This window comes from Stenella coeruleoalba (assembly GCF_951394435.1).
Source record: "Stenella coeruleoalba genome assembly, chromosome: 12".
NCBI lineage: Eukaryota > Metazoa > Chordata > Mammalia > Artiodactyla > Delphinidae > Stenella > Stenella coeruleoalba.
In genome coordinates, this window is record NC_137158.1 from 76,266,360 (window position 1) to 76,286,647 (window position 20,288).

Genomic DNA, 20,288 nt, shown 5'->3' on the forward strand with positions numbered 1-20,288 from the left:
GTTTAATACTGTTCCAGGAAATGAAATGTAAGTTTAATAAGCATGGCAATTGATGGAACCGTATGTCCCAGGTATAATTAATGTTCCTGACAACTGTGTGAAAGAAGGGCATGGCTGATGGGTTATAACTACTAAACCAAGATGATCTGAAACCACTTATTCTGTAGAAATTTATATTTATAGGCTAGGATTTATAATTAAACAAAACCATACTATTTTTTTGACTTTCATTTTTTTAATGAGTTAAAGAACTGTTAGAATTGACCATTAAAATATATGAAAAGAATGTGTTAATAACCTTACAGTTAGTAATACTGTAAAGAGAGCGTGGAGGGACTAAATGCACTTTTATTAACATTTGATGACTTTTTTTCATGAAAAGGATGATTTTTATATGTGGGGAAGAACAACAGTTTGAAGTGGCAGAAGTTACTATAGATTTCTTGAGGTTGCCCTTCCCATTTCTTTTCTCTTTTGTGAAAAATTGTAGACCAAAACGTATTTTCTTCTGGTTGTGAAAATGGTATCAGTAGCCTCTCAGCAAAATGACTTTCACTAAGAAGTTGAAGACAAAACTTCCGTAGCGATATTTTGAGAGCTTTTGTCCCTCATTCCGCATTCTGGTGGTTCCTTGTAGCCCAGGGATGCTATTGATATATACAGAAAGGATGATTAGGTCAATAGTGGCTTTTTCTAAGTCAATATTTCTCCTTGGAATATGATCATTTTCATATTCTCAAGGTATAGGCTAAAACTCTCTAATTGGATCTACAGGGGAGAGCAGCAGCTGGCGGATGGAAAGTGAGAATGATCAATTAATTCAAGGCCACGTGCCTCATGGTGTGGTGCTAGATTGCACTTAGCATTGAGTGAGCTTCTCTTTGGTGATCTAAGCCATGTGAATCGGAAGGCACATTAGTATTTTAAACTCCTATATAATTTTAGTAAATGAGCGAACATTAATTTAATGTGATATCCCATTGGCCCAATAGTTAATGCACCTTCAAAATTGCCTCATTTTGTTCAAAGCAGACTTCTGTCTCTTGACAAGAAAAGCATGGTTAAGCCTGTGGTGTAATCTTTCCCACTGTCCTGGGTCATTTCTGCCAGGCTCATGCATCTCTGTTGCCTTCTCTTAAAAGCATCATATTTAGGATTGCCCAGTAAAATATAGGATGCTCAGGTAAATTTGAATTTCAGATAAATAACAAAAAACTCTTTTAGGATAACTATGTCCCACATGATATTATACTAAAAGATTCTTTGTTGTTGATCTGAACTTCAACCTAACTGGGTATCTTGCATTTTTATTGGGTAAGTCTGGTAGCCCCAGCCATATTGCCTGACTGTTTACTGAGCTTCATTTTTGAAGGCGGAAGGTTCTGTTTTATGGCTCTCTCTTCCAGCTGGAACACAGATGTCCACCTGCCTTTTCCTACCAGGAAAGGAGGCACGCCGATGTGGAATCTGTACACTTAAACTTTTGTCACCGTTATTGATTATAATTAAGGACATAGGTTTAGAGTAAATACAGAATGACATAGCTCTTCATTCTGTTACCTGAAAAGATAGGCCAAGTACAAGGGAGAATATTACAATGTAATATTACAATATTATAATTCTATGTGAGGAGAAAAATCAAAGAGTAAGGACCTAGTAAAAAGAGACCTGTCATCAGAACTCCTAGTTAATTTTGTGAGTGAGTAATATACTGAGTGAACTTTTTTCTTGGTTGTTTGGGGGGAATTCTCTTATTTTTGCAGCATTCTGATTGATTTCAGAAAATAGTTTAGAAAAATTATTCTCTGAAATGCTTTCTAGAGCGTGAAAGATTTAGAAGAAAATGTACAGCTCCTATCTAGATAGAGCATTGAACAGATCTGCACTCCCCCTCATCCATTTCTTCAGTTTTTAGCGTGTTGGGGTGGCTGACTCCATACAGGAGAACTTGAGCTTGGCTATGGGGGCTTGGGAGGTGGCGTGCTGCATGAGGGGCCTCAATGCATGGCTGCAAACGGGCTTTCAGGGATGGCGTGTGGCGTGGGGGACCTCCAATACGTGGATACTAGGGGGTTTGTAAAGAAGTCAAGGCTAAGGGGTGAAATAAGGAGCTGCCTGGGAGTCAGTGGGATAAGTAATTGCTCCAACAGTCTTCTGAGTATAGGTCAGATAACCATACAAGTGTAATTTTCTAGAGGGAGATTCTCTGAAGTCTTTTTGGTGAGACCATGGGGAACAAAGTGTGAGTGAGAATTCCCAAGTCTTTGGAAACATTTCCTTTTACTCAGTCCTAACTCAAGGACATTGAAGAACTCCCAGAGTCACATGCCAAGGCATAGCTGGGGTTGGAGGGAGGGTTGGTGGGAGGAAGAGTTAGAACTCGGTTCTCAGCTGCTTGGGAAACTTGTTGCTTGAGCTGGTGGCAACTGAGGCCACTGGCCAACAGCTGAGTGATTTTGCCCAAATGGATGTGAGCCAGGTTTGAACAGAGCACTGGGGATGGGAGGGTAGTAAATGGAAGTTTGGTTGGTTTGATTGTTTTCTGCTTCATAGCATGCTTATACCTTGCAGAACTACAGCAGAAGAATCAGTATTTTATATAAGAGTATTTCAGCACGAAATATAGCAAGTCATAAATACCACTTATAAGGGTAATAACAATGTATAATATTGACTTCCCTGTGACCAAGGCCAAGTCTTGTAAGAAGACTGAGCAAGTGGAGTAGTGACTGGGAAATCTGAGCCCTTTTCCTCAGAGATTTCAGATTGCTTCTGACTGCACTGTCTAGACAGAACCATGAGAGGGTACTGTCTAGAAACCGGAGGAATCTCAAGAGGCTGCTGTCCAGAAATGAGAGGCAAGTCTGCAAATGCAAAGGCTACAACATGCCAGCCTGTGCTGGGAGGCCTGAGACACTGATGTTTCCAAAGAGTAGCAGAGCAGCTGTTTTCTTTTTTTTCTTCGTTTCACAGTATTTATTAATTCAGTTTTCAAGATCAGATCATTTTAAAAATCACCTGAAAATTCTTCTCTAATAAATGACATTCCTCTAATTTACAACTGTTTTTCCAGGATACAAATGAATCAAGTCTTTTAAAAACAAATTCTGTCTAATCCTGGGTGGATTTTTAGAACAGATCCATTCTGGAGAGTCGCTCTGGCCTCAGAAGCCTAGCCCTGACCTTCTTCTCAGCCAGGCGTCTGGGGGTGTCAGTAGTCTGAACTCCGTGTGGCAGCCGTCATGGTGGTGAGGCTACAGCACAGGCCTTTGGTGACCTGTCTGTATTTCTCGGGTTTGGTCTTCAGGAGTGTCAGGAAGTTCTGGAGGGTGTGGGGTGGCGGCATGCCCAGGGGTGGACATCATGTGATCAGGTAGTCGGTGTCGGTAGCCAACTGCTTGGTGGAGCGCAGGGCTGGCTCAGGGATCTGGAGGATCGATCTCCTGGCTGCTTGAGACTCAGACTCTAGAAAACTTTACTGTGTTAACTTTGCTGACTTCCTGGGTACCACACTGGACCGTTGGTCCAAGGAGTATTTGAAATCACTGCTTGCCAGTCTGGTTTAGAGTCACCAATGCAGCCTGTCTGACATGCTCTTACTTCACCCTGTTGATGTTGTAGGACCCCCACCTAGGTTCACCAGATGGCTGACCCAGTTTTCCCTTTCATTCATTCATTCATTCCACAGCTGATATTTATTGGCCATCTACTCTATGCCAGGCACTATGCTAGGCACTGGGAACAGACCAGTAAAGAAATCAGACCAATCAGGAAAGGTTCCATTAGGGAGGCGACACTTAAGCAAAGTTGTGAAATAGGGAAGGGCATGAGAATATCTCAGTGAAGAGTATTTCAGGCCGAGGTCAGAGCAGTGAAAAGGCCCTGGGACAGGAGTGTGCCCTGTGTGTATGAGACAGGGAGGCTGGGATGACAGAGTGGAGCACCAAGTTGGAGGTGAGGACGGAGAGGAGTGTAGGCGTCAGAGTGAACAGGGCCTTTGCAGGTCATTGTCGGGTTGCTGGCTTTTACCCTGAATGAGTGGGAGATCCAACAGAGGGTTTTGAAGAGCGGAATGACCTGATCTGAGTTTTTATTGTGAAAGTTTTCAAACCTTGACAGACGTGCAATAGCATAACGACCCTTCATGTATTCATCACCCAGCTTTGGCAATTATATTTTATTTGTACATATTTCTGTATGCGTGTCTGAAGGATGGGGACTATTTTTTTAAAAACACAACTATACTATGATTAGCATATTTAAAAGTTAACAATATTTCTATAAGTATCAAGAATTTGCATTGATTTATACTTTGAAGGTCAAGCTGTTGGGATTTCCTGAGAGTTTTGATGTAGCATATGAGAGGAGTCAAGGATTAGACAGTAATTAAAATCCTTTTCAGTGTCACACATTTTTTGGAACACTACTATGTATGTATTTCAAAGTAGTTTTTAAAGATTAACATCAGCATCTACCTTCAGGATTTTTAGTTTCTTTTTGTAAATATTATCCAACGCCGTCAATTCCCCAGCTAGAGAAAATATTGGTATTGCTATTTTCAAATGTGGAAAAGTGGCACAGAGTTACTCACATGTTAAGTGACTTATTCTAAAGTCCCTTAGATGGTGGTTGAGAAAATCAGGGAGTGACTTACCCAAACTTGAAATTTCTTTTGCTCTATTATCTATTCTTCTCTAGAAGAAATTTGGGCCGGCAGTTGGACATATATTAGGATGGATTTACTAATCTCTCAAGGTATTTTTAATTATTTCAAGAGCTATCATGCAGCTAGCTCCACGTAATTCAGGTGGGTTATTAAATTGAATTAATTTAAATGAAATCAAAAGATTAATTGGCTGCCTCCTATATATTATTAGATGTTGTTCACAAGGCTCCCACAGTCTAGTGGGCATGGAACCTGTGGAACCATTATTGCAATCAGGGAGGCAGAGAGAACGTGGCTACAAGGTATAGAGATAGCAGAGGGAAGAAGTGAGTCAGGATGCGATTAGGATTTCTCCTGGATCACAGGGGCTGGGCAAGGGTATTCTTAGCAGAAAACAACATGAGCGAAGGCATGAGAAGAGTGAAGACATGAGAAGAGCAAAGGCATGAGAAGAGCAAAGGCATGAGAAGAGCAAAGGCATGAGAAGAGCAAAGGCATGAGAAGAGCGAAGGCATGAGAAGAAGAGCGAAGCCATGAGAAGAGTGAAGGCATGAGAAGAGTGAAGACATGGCAGGTTAGGAAGTGCACACAGATGGCTGCTGGAGTATGCGGTACCTGGAAGGTGGGTAAAGGAGCAGCAGGAGATGAGTCTGGAGAAAGTTGAGCTATTGCAGAGAGCACTTTGCATATGTTACCCTAAGTCAAAAAGGTAACAGTAGCATGTCAAAACTCCAAAACTCCCCGCAAGTTCCAGAATCGCTGCCCCTGGTAGGGTGTCTCACACACACCAACCCAATCTCATCTCGCCATGAGATCCACATAGTGTGCAACTCTGTGCTCCTAGTGTCTCCGGATGACATAATCTGCAATTGTCATTGCTACACCACAGAGCAATCTACTGTGTCTTCTCAGAAGTAAGCAAGATGTTTTTTTCTTTGTTGCATCAGCAGCAAAAGAATAGGTTGCTCTTTGAGCTTGCTTCCTGTAGAGTGGATCGGAAAATCAAAGAGGGCTAACTCTGCAGGTTAGTTCTAACTTCCGCATGTAAGAGAGCTCTTGATACCTACCCGGAGGTATCAACATTTCTGGTCCCTGATGATGGTGAAGAATTTGGCCTTACTATCATTGAAGGTTCTGTGCAAAAGAACCTCTGTTCATTTTAAACCATATCCAAATTGTCTTCTATTCTGGAATCGTTCATTTGCTTCGGAACCCTCTCCAGCCATGCGTGTTGACTGAGCAGAGCCTCAATAGATGAATTATGTCTCCTTTGTCTTTGATATCTCAGCTATATTTTCTTCTACCCAGCTTCCCACCTCAATCATTGTTAATAGAGCTCAGTGAACTAAGAATATATCAAATATACAGATGTACGTCCCCCTCCCCATTTCTTTGTTTATCTATTTCTTGTCTGTCTTCCCTCTACTTTTTTTTCTTCCTGTTTTCTCATGCCTCATATTAGTGAGAAGTGACATTTCTGTGGGCAAGCCACTTTGGCAGTTAGAAACACAATGGCCATCACTGACAGCTCCTTCTGATGGAATGGGTGTTTGTCCCCTTTGATTGGTCATGGGACTGAGTGCTGAGCAGGCTTAAATGCAGTGCTAGGGCCTCTTACCAACTCATCTTTTATACATTTTATTACTCTTGGGAAAGAGTTTTGAAAAATGGGCTGTGCACTGGCGAGACCCACTGAAGAAATTCTAGCTGGTTATAGATGTTATTGTTGGTCAGAGGCATGGGTCAGAATCATGGTCACCCAGCATAAAGGCTGGAAAGCAATTTAGAAAACATAGTTGAGAATTCTCATTTGATGGAGAAGAAACTGAGGCCCAAAGAGATTGGTGACTTGCTTAAGCCATGCAGCTGTTATCGACAGCTTTTTATCTAGAACCCAGAAGTTCTGGGACTCAGAACTCAGTGTAGAATTTTTCCACCACAATACCCTGCCTCCCTCATTGAAGTTTATTACATTTGCAGTGAAGCTATCCCTAATGACATACAGATTCCCAAAGAATTATTTTAAGTAAAAATTTCCGTTTGCAATTCTAGACATGTTTGTGTGGTCTTTTTATGTGATGATATATTGTCTCTGTGTCTTGGATGGGCAATTCTAGACATGTTTTTGTGGTCTTTTTATGCGATGATATGTTGTCTCTGTGTCTTGGACGGGATCATCAGTTTACGATTTATGGGATGATTTATGGATCACACTCAAAAGCAGACCAGAGGCCAGTGTTAGAGCAGGATTGTGTTCGCTCTTTTGGGGTTCTGTACCTGAAGTGCCTTTTCCCAAAGGCCCAAGTCTTCCTGCCTGAGTTGTCTGCTTTCCTAGGACAGAAGCTGTCCTTCTTCTCTTCCTTCTGTCCCTCCTCTCCTTATTGTTCTTCCTCCTTTTGCACGTGTCCTTTGTCCTAGGATGCTCCTGGCTGGTAATAAGTAGACACTTTCCCAGTGCTGTTAAATGAGTGAATGAATTTCTTAATATTTCTGCATGTGAGTAGATGATTATTCTCCTGATTTAGTGTCCTATTTTCTGTGGAAATTAGACTGCAAGTCAGACTTGTTTTAAGAAGGTGTGCTGTCAAACCACAGCTCTTTCCTGACTTAGCGCCTTTGTGTCACCTGTATGCCCCACGTCTTGCATCTTACTTTGGGCTTCTTATCCTCACCGTTCATTAGCACTTGCAACTGGTTGGTGAGAGTAGAGAAAGGAGAGGTGGTGAAACTCCAATCAGGTCGCTTGGTTACACATTAGTAACTGATAAAAGATAAAAAGATATTGGCTAAATGGGTTTTTAGGGAATTTTATGCCAGGTTGTTCTTGTTTCCCATTAGTGTGGAAAATCAACTCTTGCTTGTATTTGGGGGTGAAGATATTTTTTTAAGTGAGTGGGAAAACCTCTTGACATTTCACAGAGACTTAAGTTTTGACTGGCAAATGCTAACGTTCTTTGTGTATAAAGAATTTCAGGACTCTTGTATACAAGCACTAATGACATATTATTTTCTATTTGTTGATGAGTTAAAATAGGCATTTTCTGAAATGGTTTTTTAGGAGATATTCAAACTTTCATCAACGCGTTCTTCTGTATGACTGTCAGCTCCATTATCTCTGTTTTCATGGAACATAACAGTTCTTAACCTTTGCACTAGAAACTGAATTAGCATTTTCCCTTAAAAAAGTATTATTGGCCTTGTAATAAATAATTACAGACAATTTCTAACAGGATTACTATTTATGAGTTTAGGAATGAGATCTGAGGTAATGATTTTGTTCCCAGTTGTGACATACTCTGCCCTTGCCTTGTGATGAGTTGGGGTGCAGTTCCCAAGGACTCCCAAGGAGCCTGGGCCCTGGGATCAGACTGCCTGGGTCCTTGACGCCATCCTTTCCTGATTGGATGACTTGGGTGAGTTAGCTAATCTCTCTGAACCATGGTTACCTCATGTTTAAAACAACCGGTTCTAATAGTATTGCTTGGGGTAGTTTTGAGGGTTAAATGATCTAATTCCATGTAAAGCACTTAAAATAATGCCTGCCACAACTATCAATTTTGTGCGAAAATTTGCTTGCCTACTCCTCCAGCTGCTAGACCAAGGGTCATGCTGGGTTTTCCAGAAGTCCAGGGTGTGGTTTGAACTTTGGGCAGAAGCTGAAATAGCAACCATAACTCTCTCCCTAGATAATTTCATGGAATCGAAGTGAACTGCATTTATCACCAGTCATTTTTTGGAAGAAGTTTTCTTTTGTACCTTTTAGGGAAGAACATTATCTGCCTCTGTTTATTAACCAGAAGATACAACAAATACAAATAAAAATTATACTCATTAAGTGGGTAATATGAGACAAGAGACAGAGTAAGTTTTCAGGTAAGCAGTATAAATGAGCTAGAGTCTTTAATTTCCAGCCAAGTTGAAAGGACTTATATTTGTTATCCAGAAAATAATTTTTAACTTGCCTACCGCCGAACGTAACTACCACCTGTTTTACTGGGCTTCCCAAATGTGGCCCAGGACTTATTTAACTCTAGCTTTTCTAAAAATGAGATTCAGAATTTTCCCTCTCTAGACTCTACCATTTTATGTCAACTTTATTCTTTGTAAGAACATTTCTATACTGCCATGGAAAAAAAATAAAGGTCATATTAAAATCCAAGTACAAAGTTGCATAGAGTAGAAATACCCATAGGTAAGTTCTGGCCAAAGGCATGAACCACCTCTAGCTTATGCCCATCCCTGTTGATATTTAAAGCAGACGGAGGTACACAAGAAACCATGTTCCAATTGATTTGTATGTTGGTACACACACAGGCATCAATAACTGGCTTCTTGTTATCTTGATACAGCGTTCTGGTATTGCAACAGATTCAGCTGTGTCTCTTGCAAAGTTGTTCTTAATTCTTTACTGATTAATTTATCCAGTAAGTATTTATTGGGTACTTTCTGTGTGCAGAGTACCATACCAGGTGCTTTGGGGGTGATAGAAAATACTTAGAACATAGTTTGCATACTGGTGAAAAGCTCACAGCCTGGTTGGGCAGGCAAGACATACAATATGGAGCATATAATCTTACTCATTCCACAGTCAACTGTCAGACGCTTACTAGTTGTCATTACTGTGCTGGAAACTGGGAAGCAAAGGTGACACTAATAGGATCTCTTTCCTGGAGACTCACAGTGAACACATATGATGATGAGGATTTCGGAATAGTTATATATGTGATACTCTAGGAGCGCATGTTGATTCTATTGAGAAATTCAGTGGTTGCTACCTGAGAAGGGGCCATTTTCACTCAGGAGATTTTTGCTTTTTGGCCAAGATAGGAAGCAGTGTGGACAAAGGCCCAGACATGTGCTAGCCAGGTTGGGGAAGTGAGACACTTAAAATTAACCCTGACAGGGAGGGACGGAGCTGGAGACTGGACAGTGGCCAAGTCATCATGGTCAATACTAAAGAGCCTGCATTTCACCCATAGACCTGCAGTGGGTGCTCTTAGTCTGAAGTATTTTAAGGAGACCATTCATGGACTTCAGGGGGCCCGTGAACACCCAAAGATTATAAGCAAAATCTGTGTTTCTGTAAATAAGGGTATTTTCCTGGGGTCCACTCAGAAGAAGAAGATTCAGAAGCCTTATGATAGACGTTGAGGAGACATAAAGGATTTCATGTCCATTTTGTCTCGCTCTTGCTGTGGTGTGGAGGACAGGGTTGTGATGTGGGAGTTACAGGCGAGTTGGGAAGACTTTCAAGAAGACTCACCATGTCTGTACCTTCCTTCAGATGGCAGATGTTTCTTAATCACTTACCTGTGTGTCAGACTGTGCTGAGCATGAACTGGGAGACCATGGTGAGTAAGGTAGCCGCAGTCCCTGCCATGGTGGATGTTACAGTGTATGGGGAAGGATAGATAATTAAACAGAACACAACCAAATGTGGGTCCATGGCTTCAATCATTTATTTATGTACTTGTTCATTCAACAATTATTTCTCTGCTAGGCTCTCTTGAAGGTTTTGGGGAAAGGAAACTTACATTTGGGGAAGACACACAGTAAATAAACGTTAACATTTGGTTTGACGTTGGGTAGCCATTAAGCGCTATAAAGAAAAACCAAACCAATATAAAAGGGTGAACAGTAATTGGGAAGCTACTTTAGAGAGGTCAGGAAAGGCTCCCTGAGAAGATGAGAAACCCTGAGTGGAGGGAGGAAACAAGTCAGGAGAAGAGCGCTGAGACCTGGACGCACTTGGCCTTTGTGGCGCAGCAGCGACTTCAGCGCTTGAAACTCGGTGAGTGAGGGAAGCAGTGCGAAGAGTCCCGGTGAGAGTGACAGCCAGGGAACAGATGGCGCTGGGCCTTTGAGTTTTATTCTTGGTGTGGTGGGAAGCCATGAGGGTTTTGAATAGCGAAGTGTGATTCTGGCTGCATTCTGTATGTGTGTATGTGTTTTAACACACCACCAAGCGATGAACTCAATTTTGACACTTGCTCCCTGGAGATGGTACCTGATCCCATAGGTTAAGGGCTTAGTCTCATGACACTGCCCTTCACTTCAGATGCTGATCGCAAGGCCCAGTCATCATCTGTGCTTCTGACCAACTGGCTTTAAATCCAAGTTTCCCATGAGCCTCTGCTTGGGTTTGATTAATTTTCTAGAATGGCCTGCAGAACTCAGGGAAACATTTTCTTACTAGATTACTGGTTTATTATAAACATTTGACTTACTAGGTCACAGCCAGATGGACGAGATGCATAGAGCAAGGTACGGGGAGGGGGTGCAAAGCTTCCATGCCCTCTCCAGGTGTACCCCTCTCTCCATACCTCTGTGTGTTCACCCACCCAGAAGCTCTCCAGCCCCTTCCTTTTGGGTTTTTATGGAGGCTTCATTACTTAGGCATGATTGATTAAATCACTGGCCATTGGTGATTGATTCAGCCTCCATCCTGTCCCCTATCCCCCCAAATCAGGAGGTGGAACTGAAAGTTCCAACCCTCAATGCTTGGCTGGTTCCCCTGGCAACCAACCCTCCTCCCTAGATGGGGTCGAAAAGTCACTTTGTTAACATAACAAGAGATACCTTTGTTGCTTTCATCACTTAGGAAATTCCAAGGGTTTTAGGAACTCTGTGCAAGGAATGGGGATGAAGACCAAATATATATTTCTTATTATAAATCATAATATCATAGGGAGTAAAGGCCTCTACTACAGTAGGGGGAGTTCAGGGTGCATCTAACCTAGCTCATGGAGGTCAGCAAAGCTCCCTGGAGGAAGTTAAGTTCAAACTTTGAACTGGAGGATAAATGGGAGTTATTCAGTGGGTGAGGAAGGGTGTTCCAGGCGGGGGGAGCGCATGTTTGAATGCCTCAGGTGGATCAATGGGCCACAGGGCCAAAAATGGGAATGCAGGAGTAAGAACAGGCTTTTAGGGAAAGATCCTGAGTTCAGTTTTGTGCGCATTAAGGTTGAGGTTTCTTAGGGTGATTCAAGAGGAGCTGCAGAGCGGGTAATTAGCATCTAGGTCTGCTGTCCAGGAGAGGAGTATGGGACGGCAGTTTCTCGTGGTCACACACATGGCTGAGATTCCCACAAAGAGCTGTCAGCTGAGACAGACGAGGGCTGGGGGCAGAACCTCAAGGAACATTGACATTTAGGAGCCTGGTGGGGGAAGAAAATCCTGCAGAGGAAATAGAGGTGGAGTGATGGCCAGTGAGATCTGAGTGGGTGTCCAGAGAAGTGGTGAAGACTTTACCTGCTGTAAGAATTTAAAGCTGAACCAGTGTGAGTTGGAATATGTAGGATAAGCCTTATGGAATATGGGAAACGAAGCATGGTTTTATCTGACAGCTGAGGTGATGGAAGGTGGTGACCAAGTGGGGAGCAGAGTGTGAGCAATTTCTCAGAGGTGGATTGGATAAAATTTTGCTCAGGGAGCTACAAAGAGACCAGTTCTGATTGGAGCAGGGAATTCAAGCACTTGGGCTTAATTTTATTTGTTGATGATTTTTTAACTTGAGTTTTCCTGATTTATGACTCCCCTAAAATTATAGGCAGAAGTTTGAAAGTGTGTTTATGTGTTTTCTAGACAGTTTCAGCATTTTCATTGTATTGTCAAACAAGTCCGTGACCCACCGAAAAGGTAATGATCCCCGGGTATAGGCAATGAGAAGTTATTGAGAGGTGAATGTTGTCTTTTATGATGATTCTTTTGGCAGTGGTTGGCAGGATGAGTTTGAGGAATGATGGGAGACAGGACTTTAATTCTAGTCATTCAGACATGGAGTATTGGTCTCTTATGCAAGAATGATGAAAACCAGGGATGCAAAGAAGGATAGGCATTGTGTTTTGAAGAAATGATGGACTGAATTTGATGATGGCGTAGATGTAGGAGGTACATTTAGCAAATATTTAGTAATGACCTACTGTGTGTCAGTTAAAATTGGGAGCAAATGAGACAGGGTCCCTGCCTTCATGGAATTTACTGTCTACCACAGGGAACATATATTTGTCAATAATGCCTCAATCGTGGGACTGGAAATTATGGTAAATGCCATGAAACAAAAGTTCAGGGAGCTTTGACCGCTCACAACTTCGGGGATTTGATTGGTGAGGGAACGTCATGAAGTTGTTCCACTAGCACTTAATTACCCCCACATTTCTAGGGAGTGGATATTTGCTGATTCTTTTAACTTCGCAAAAAATATTTCCTTTAGAAACCAAGGCTCTAAAAAATTTTTAAATGCTTGGCTAATCAGGGGAATAGTGCTTTTGGATGGCTGGTACCGTGATTTGTGGTTGGAAAAACAAGAGTATTTGGTTACATTGAGCTTCAAACTTTTCCTTTGATTAATGAAAATCTTCCTGGCAAATACTTTTTAATGCGCTCTGTTTTCACTTGGTCCAAGAGAGTCCACTCTCTGACCTCAATATGAATGCCTTCTGACATCTCTCTTAATCATATTGGATATGTAATATCAGTGGGACATCCATTTGGAAATATTTAGTTGTCAAACTGATGTAATGAAAATGGAACTAAATCTAATCAGTTGAGTTTCTAGTTTCCATAGGTGCAGTGGTGGTGTCTTTTGTTATTTGGTGCTCTCCAGCTTCTGCCATTCTTTTTCCTGCCATTACTTTACTCCATTCCTTAGTCACTTGTGTGCCTCAAAGTTGCAATGTGTTAAGTCACTGAGGCAGAACATCCCTCCATGTCTCATTCAAGCTTCTGCCCTACTTCTTTTCAGAGAATCTTTTAAAGTATCTGTAGTGCTAAAAACATCTAATCTCTTAATACGTAGCCTAATAGACTAGTCAACTTATCTATGTCTTATGAGGAAGTGTCCAGGATGAGAAACTCACTAAATATGGTGACAATTTAGTGAGAATAGGAGACAAGTTTTACAAAAAGGGAGATGTTTTAGCAATTTGGCAAAAGGGTTAGTTAAATCTTCACATAGGATAAAGGGGGAGGGCATTTTTATCCAAATGGATAAAAAGGGTTTTATCCAAAGCCTCATATTAGGAAGGCAGAACCTGAAGACGTTTAGAACATGAAAAGTAGTTGATGAGAGTAGTTAATGTTGGTCCTGTGGAAATAAGGAGAAGCCAAAGGGCCTCTGAGGCAGAGGGAGAGGAAGAAAGATTGCCCTAAATGTAATGTAAGCACTTCCTACTAGAGAGGTGTGAGGCTAAAGGTTCCGGGTCTATGACAGCTGCAGTCGGGCAAGGCCAGGCAGAGGACAGCTGGAAGAGGTGAGTCCGGACCTGTAAGTAGGCTTATCCCTGGGGACTGGTCTAACCTTGGGTTGGTGCCTGAGCCACCCTTGTGTGTTGGTCTGAGTCCAGACTTGGGCACCTCCCTCTCTGATCCTTTCTACTGCAGATAACGGGGCCAAGTGAGTCTGCATCCTGAGGACACGGATCTCTATCTGGATGCAGCTGTGCCAAGTGAGCTTGGCTTGACTCTCAAGACAGCCTTGAGCGTCGCATTTCAAGGTGCCGCAGGGCTTTGCAACCCATGAGATGATCTCACTTGCCTTTTCGCTTGATCTGTATTATATTCGTTTTTATGCAGCCCTGGTCTGGGAGTCTTCATCGAGCAGGGCTCAGCCAAAATGATTACTGACCGTGTTATATATGTGAACTTCCCATCTGGATAAAAAAGTTGCTTTATGGAGAGGAAACATGGCCTGTGTAATTTCCCCTCTCTTCTTCTCGGAGGCTTTCTGATTTTATGCCCTATGTCTACAGTAGACTTTCAGTATTCCAGGGCCATCTCAAAGGTAAAGTGTGGATGAAAGGCATTTTGCCGACGGCATGCAACGCTGCTAGATCTGGGGAAAATGGGCTTTTGCTCTTACATCTTTTACCCATATTCTTAAAATCAGTATTTGCATATCCTATTTATAGTGTTTTGAAAATTGTTACATTATTGACTCAGTCATTGATTAATTCATTTGATATCAATATTTATTGAGTTCCTATTCTGGAAGAGGCTCTGTGCTCTAAACGCTCAGCGTTCCAAAGATAAGACACAAGGAACTTACTGGACAGCAGTGAAGACGAGAATGTACAATTGAAGGAGGGATAATGTAGTAAGTAGCAGAAGAGAAGTAAAGGAAAACCTGCTATCGAGTTCAGAACAGGGATACGTTATTTCCAGCGTGTGGGGATTAAGAGTGGCTGATAAGAGAGGAATTCATGCACGGATGACGCTAAGTGAAATAAACCAGTCAAAAAAAGACAGAAACTATATGATTCTACTTATATGAAGTATCCAGAGTACCAATGCATGGAGACAGAAAGTAGAATGGTGTTTGCCAGGGGCTGGAGGGAAGAAGAAATGAGGAGTTGTTGTTTAAGGGGTAAAGAGTTTCAGCTTTGTGAGATGGAAAATTTCTGGAGATTGGTTGTACAACAGTGTGAATATACTTATCACTGAACTGTACACTTAAAAACAGTTAAGGTAACAGATTTTATATTATGTTTACCTTGCCACAATTTAAAAAAAATAAGGTATTTTATTATGCAGGGATGGGTGGGGGATACTTGACACCTTGGAACTTTTGCCCATGCACGTACTATTCACTCATTCATTCATTCAACAAACGTGTATTGCACGCTTGCTATGTTTTAGGTGCTGAGCTGCTTCCCGAGGGTCAATACTAATGTTTATAAGACATCGAATCTGTCAGTGTCATGCTTGCTCACCACCCCTTCCCTCCCCAGGTGCTAAGCTTCTGTAGTGAAATCTTCACAGCTGCTACCTGCTGACTAGAATCGTGCATGAGACATTAGTAAACAAACAGTAGAAAGATTTGAGGTTATTGGGGGAGCGTTGACGGCATGGTGACGAAATGGAAGGAGATGGGTAACAGAATATGAACTAGAATTGAATACTGTGAGGCAGCTCTCTCTAAGGATATTAAAAAAATAAAGATCTCCTGTTTATGGCTGCCAACCTAAGAGCTAAGTCATTTAGAATGGAACAAACTGGCAAAGTCAGACGCACTCAGCCCAAGGAGCTCCTTATTTTGTGAATATTACGGCAAATGTAGTTTGAGAGCCACTGCCGCAAAATTGTGGGCGACGTTAATGAGTGAGAAGGGCAGGGAAGGGTTGTACAATTTGAGCTAAAAGGAGAGGCAGGCTTGTGAAGGGGAGGAGTGGTGACAGTCAGGGTGGTCTGGTTATTTGGGCGGGGAGCGGAAAGCAAGAAGCATGAGCTTCCTTAACCGAGAGACCCTGGCAGCTCTATCTTCAATTCACTTTTTCTCATCTTATTTTGGTTTTGTTTTTAAATGTCATAGGCTTCATTCCATCTTTCCTTCCAATATTTTTCTACTTCTTTTTTTCCCCCCTTATATACCCTGGAACACTCCATTCATTTCAAGGTATTATTGAGTGCCAACTACATTCCAGGCACTGTGCTGGGCTCTGGCTATATACTCCCCAATTCTCTCATACCACCTTTATTCTGTTGCACATGCCTAGCAAATCCTGGGTCAATGTCATTTCTGCTCCTATACGTGGTTAGATAAGACATGCAAACGTAGTCTCATCTACTCCTTTCCTTACCTCTTTGCTCCCTGTCTTCTTCAAGGTGTCTTCAGTGAAGCTGTCCCTTCTACCTGTGTATTTAATCCCAACTGCTTTACTTTCCTTCTTGACTTTGTTCTGTTTTCCCTTCTCTGTACCTTCCACCATTCCCTCCCTACTGGCCCATTCCCTTCAGTCTCCATGAGGCCTTCTCAGGTCCCTTCCATTCAAAACACGCCTTTTTGTCTTTATATTCTTTAGTGACAACCCTATCTCTTTCTCTTCCCATTCACGTCCAAGTTCTCAGAGGAATGGCCTTCACTCATTGTCATTTCCTTATGTTCCATGCACTCTCCACCCACTGGATTGGCTTGTACCCTCTACTGAAACTCCTTGCTAAGTGTCCTCCTTGTCAAATCCAGCTTCATTTTATCAGTCCTGGTTTTATTGGACTTTTCTGCTCCTTTGACACGATTGGTCACACTCTCCTTCTTAAAGCTTTCTACTTCTTTAAACTTTTTTGCTTCCCCGTTTCCTTGGTTCTCCCAGAACTTTCTGACTGTGCCTTCTCAGTTTCTTTTCTGAGATACGCTTCCTCCCTGAAAATTTTCAGCGTTGGTGTAATCATTTGTGTTCCTCTGTTCTTCTCATTCTACATGTTCTTGAAGAGGAATATTGAATATTGACTACTATCCTCAAATTACAGTCAAGTCATAACAACTGATACCCAGGGTTACCTTGTAACAATGATGTAAAAATTTGAATTATCTTTCTATACATGTTCTATGTTGTTCATCAGTTCATCTGACTTTCAAATGTTCCAGCTGTTTTATGCTTTGTCTCCATTTTCTAAAGGCCCTTAGTGTGGTCTAGAATTGGAATGAGCATTGGTCTCTAATGGTTCTGGGTTAATTGAGAATCCCTAAAAAAATGATTAAGTCTATTAGAAACCAGCTAATTTCATTTTGTCATTTTCTGGATAATATATTCTGGTGTAGGAAGTCCATTTTTTAAGAAAGTTTGCAATAAACAATTTCCCCTCAAGGTTAATATAATAGGCAAACCCCTTTTGCTGCAACAGACGGCAAGAGGTAATGAAGATTAGCTTACATTATGATTCATTATTTCGAAATGTCAGAATAAAGTGGATCTGCTACGTCTTCCAAGCCTCTTATTCTTTAGAGGAGAGTGCATGTTTTGCTTTTCTAATGTTAATGGATTCACTGTGTTTTTTTTGTTTTGTTTTTTTTGTTTTTTTTCTCCTATTTTTTTCCCCAGGCCAAATTCAGATAATCGGCGCCAGGGTGGCAGAGAGAGATTGGCCAGCACCAGTGACAAGGGAAGCATGGCCATGGAATCTGCCAAGGAGACTCGCTACTGTGCAGTGTGCAATGACTATGCCTCAGGCTACCATTATGGAGTTTGGTCTTGCGAGGGCTGTAAGGCCTTCTTCAAGAGAAGTATTCAAGGTAATAGTGTGTTGCAAACAACTTATCCCATTTTTTAATCCTAAGAGGGGAAGCAACAGAGGAAGACATGTGATCAGCCATTTGTACAAAACACTAATACCTAGTAGGTCCACGAGTATCTATGGTAGAAACATGGAGAAGAGACAAGATCCCAGGAGAAGGAATTGGCAAATGTCAGGGTAGTCGTGGCTGAGTCATTATGCTTCCTCCATTTGGCAAGATCCCAACAGTCTTGAGCAACTCTAGAGGAAGAGGATTTCAATAGCTGTGTCTCTGAGATGTTGTCCATGCCATGATTGGGGGATGGCAGGTGGATATTTATGTGTTGTAGGCAACTAGGCTGTTGTGATGTAGTGTGATATGAATTATCCATATATAATTATTTCTCCAGCTTAGCTTTGCGCAGATAAGCATTCTGATCTTTGCTCCAGACCAATTCTAATTTAACTCGTTCTTCTCTTGCTCTTCTTCCATCTCTTTGTTGTCTCAGTGGATGACATGACCTTTTGCTAAACTGAGAAGATTCAATGGCTGGTGACTTGTAATAAGGGATGTATTATCTGTATCAAGCAGTTATTAAGGATACACCTGTAAGACTTCATTTATGTCATTTGCAGTGTTTGCTTCAATCCTTTTCTTTTATACAGTTTTCCAAGTGCAGTTTCTCTGATAGACTGCCAGCTACATTTCATTTCTACTCCAGGAGTGTCTATATTGTTGCTGTATTGTCTATATAGGATATCCTGGGAGAAACAATCATTTTTACTACCTAAAATATCTATGCTAAAGATCCTTTGACAAAAACAGAGACCTGACAGCAGTTCAAACTAGCTGGATTAACCTTTTGTTTTAATACTGGACCATTTTTCTCTGTTCTTATTCCTTTATCTTTTCAGCTTAAACAAAGTTTAGTATATAAATACTAAGAATATTTCTGATGGAGTTTTTGTGTGATTCCCTCTATGGAAATTGAGACTGAAGTAACTTGTTGAAAACCAGAGTCTACTAAATTAATAGGTACTGATTGCAGACACTTTTGACTAGAGAATGAATCACTATTCTCATGGACTTTTTGCTGTAGCTCTTCACTGCCCTGATGTGGGGTGAAAGCTGGGGGATGATACACACTATTCAGTTTTCCTTTCATTGCCAGTGGATGGATTTTTTTAAAGGCTATTCATATCTTAATAGAGTAGCATGTGAGGTCAACTTGGTCCATTTTAAAAGCACTTTTTTTTGACAAGTATTACTTTCACCATCTTTTAGAAATCTATTGTAAGACTGGGACTTTTTTATTAGAATTTTAATAAAATGTATAATATTATATGATAGTGGATTTTTGTATATAGATACATACCAACACAGATTATTTAATTTTACTAGCAGATATTAATACTATCTTAATTTAGAAAAGTGCTATTTGTATTTTGGTTTAAGTTAGTATAAGCCCTTAAAGGTCTTCTGACAGCCGTCTTCATTTGTGATTCTTCTTTTCAGTTAGTTTTATATAATCTAAGATACCATTATTTTTATCAAGCATTTAATCTGGTATGGAAAAATCATCTGACAGAGGTAGATTTAGTGGGTAGGTTCAACTACAAACTTGGACAAGTCATTTTTCTGAGACTGAGTTCCCTCACCTGGAAAAATGATTTAGAGCAGGGGTCAGCAGTTTTTCTGCAAAGGACCAGAGAGTAACTAGCTAGGCTTTGCAGACCATGCAGGCTCTGTGACAGCTACTCACTCTGGCATTGTGGCCTGCAAGGAGCCATAGGTACTGTGTAAATAAATGGGTGTGTGCCAATAAAACTTTATATACACAAACAGGTAACTGACCAGGACTGGCCTGTGGGCCGTAATTTGCTGACTCCCAATTTAATGTACGACAAGAGAATCGATGGTTTCCAAATCTAACGTTTTGTCTTTCATGTTTATTGAGAACTTGCTCTGTACCTGTGCTAGATAGTCTGAGGGAAATAAAAATATGTGTAAGAAGTAATCCATAATCCCACAAAATTTAGAATTTGTTTGGGAAATTCATTTGGGGAGGCAAAGGTACACGTTCTCACGATAGGATTAGAGAGTAAGTTAGTATAAAGTGCTGTGCTATGATACAGATAGGGAAGACAATAGATGAATATAAGAAAAGAAGATATTGTCAGTTATAAATGTAAAAAGACTGAGATTGAAGGTAGAAACTATCTTCCTCCAAGGAACAATTTTCACAAATTATTTTCTTCATGTGTGTTCAGCATTTAGGAGTGTGCTATGTAACACCACACTGAACTTAGTATTGTCTCTAGGCATTAAGGCATCGGAACAGAAAACACAGGAAAAAAATACTTATAACAGCTAAATGAAGTCAATGTAAGTGTATAAAAAGAAATATTTTGTTGGTATGGCTTTATCTCAAGTTCAAATATTCAAAAAAATGTTTGCTTATCTTTGATAGTTAAAGTATGTATCTGATATCTAACTTGTACGTACAGACTAAGTAGTAGGATTTCATTATACTCTCGAAAGTTGTACATATAAACTGCTTACAAGTGCAATTTCTACGTGGCTTCAGAAACTTCTTACTTATCATGGTATGAAGACATTTACAGAAGGTTTCTT

At 41.0% G+C, this 20,288-nt stretch overlaps 1 protein-coding gene across 4 annotated transcripts in view; it reads left to right on the top strand.

The window, feature by feature from the left end:
• Positions 1–20,288, top strand: part of ESR1 (estrogen receptor 1) — a 393,643-nt gene that overhangs the window by 161,228 nt on the left and 212,127 nt on the right. For 2 of the 4 annotated variants that reach the window (XM_079939174.1, XM_079939175.1), the window contains exon 3: positions 17,482–17,678. In XM_079939174.1, the coding sequence (XP_079795300.1) occupies positions 17,482–17,678 (197 nt within the window). The remainder of the gene's footprint in view (positions 1–17,481; positions 17,679–20,288) is intronic. The other 2 variants (XM_079939176.1, XM_079939177.1) reach the window with 1 other exon arrangement.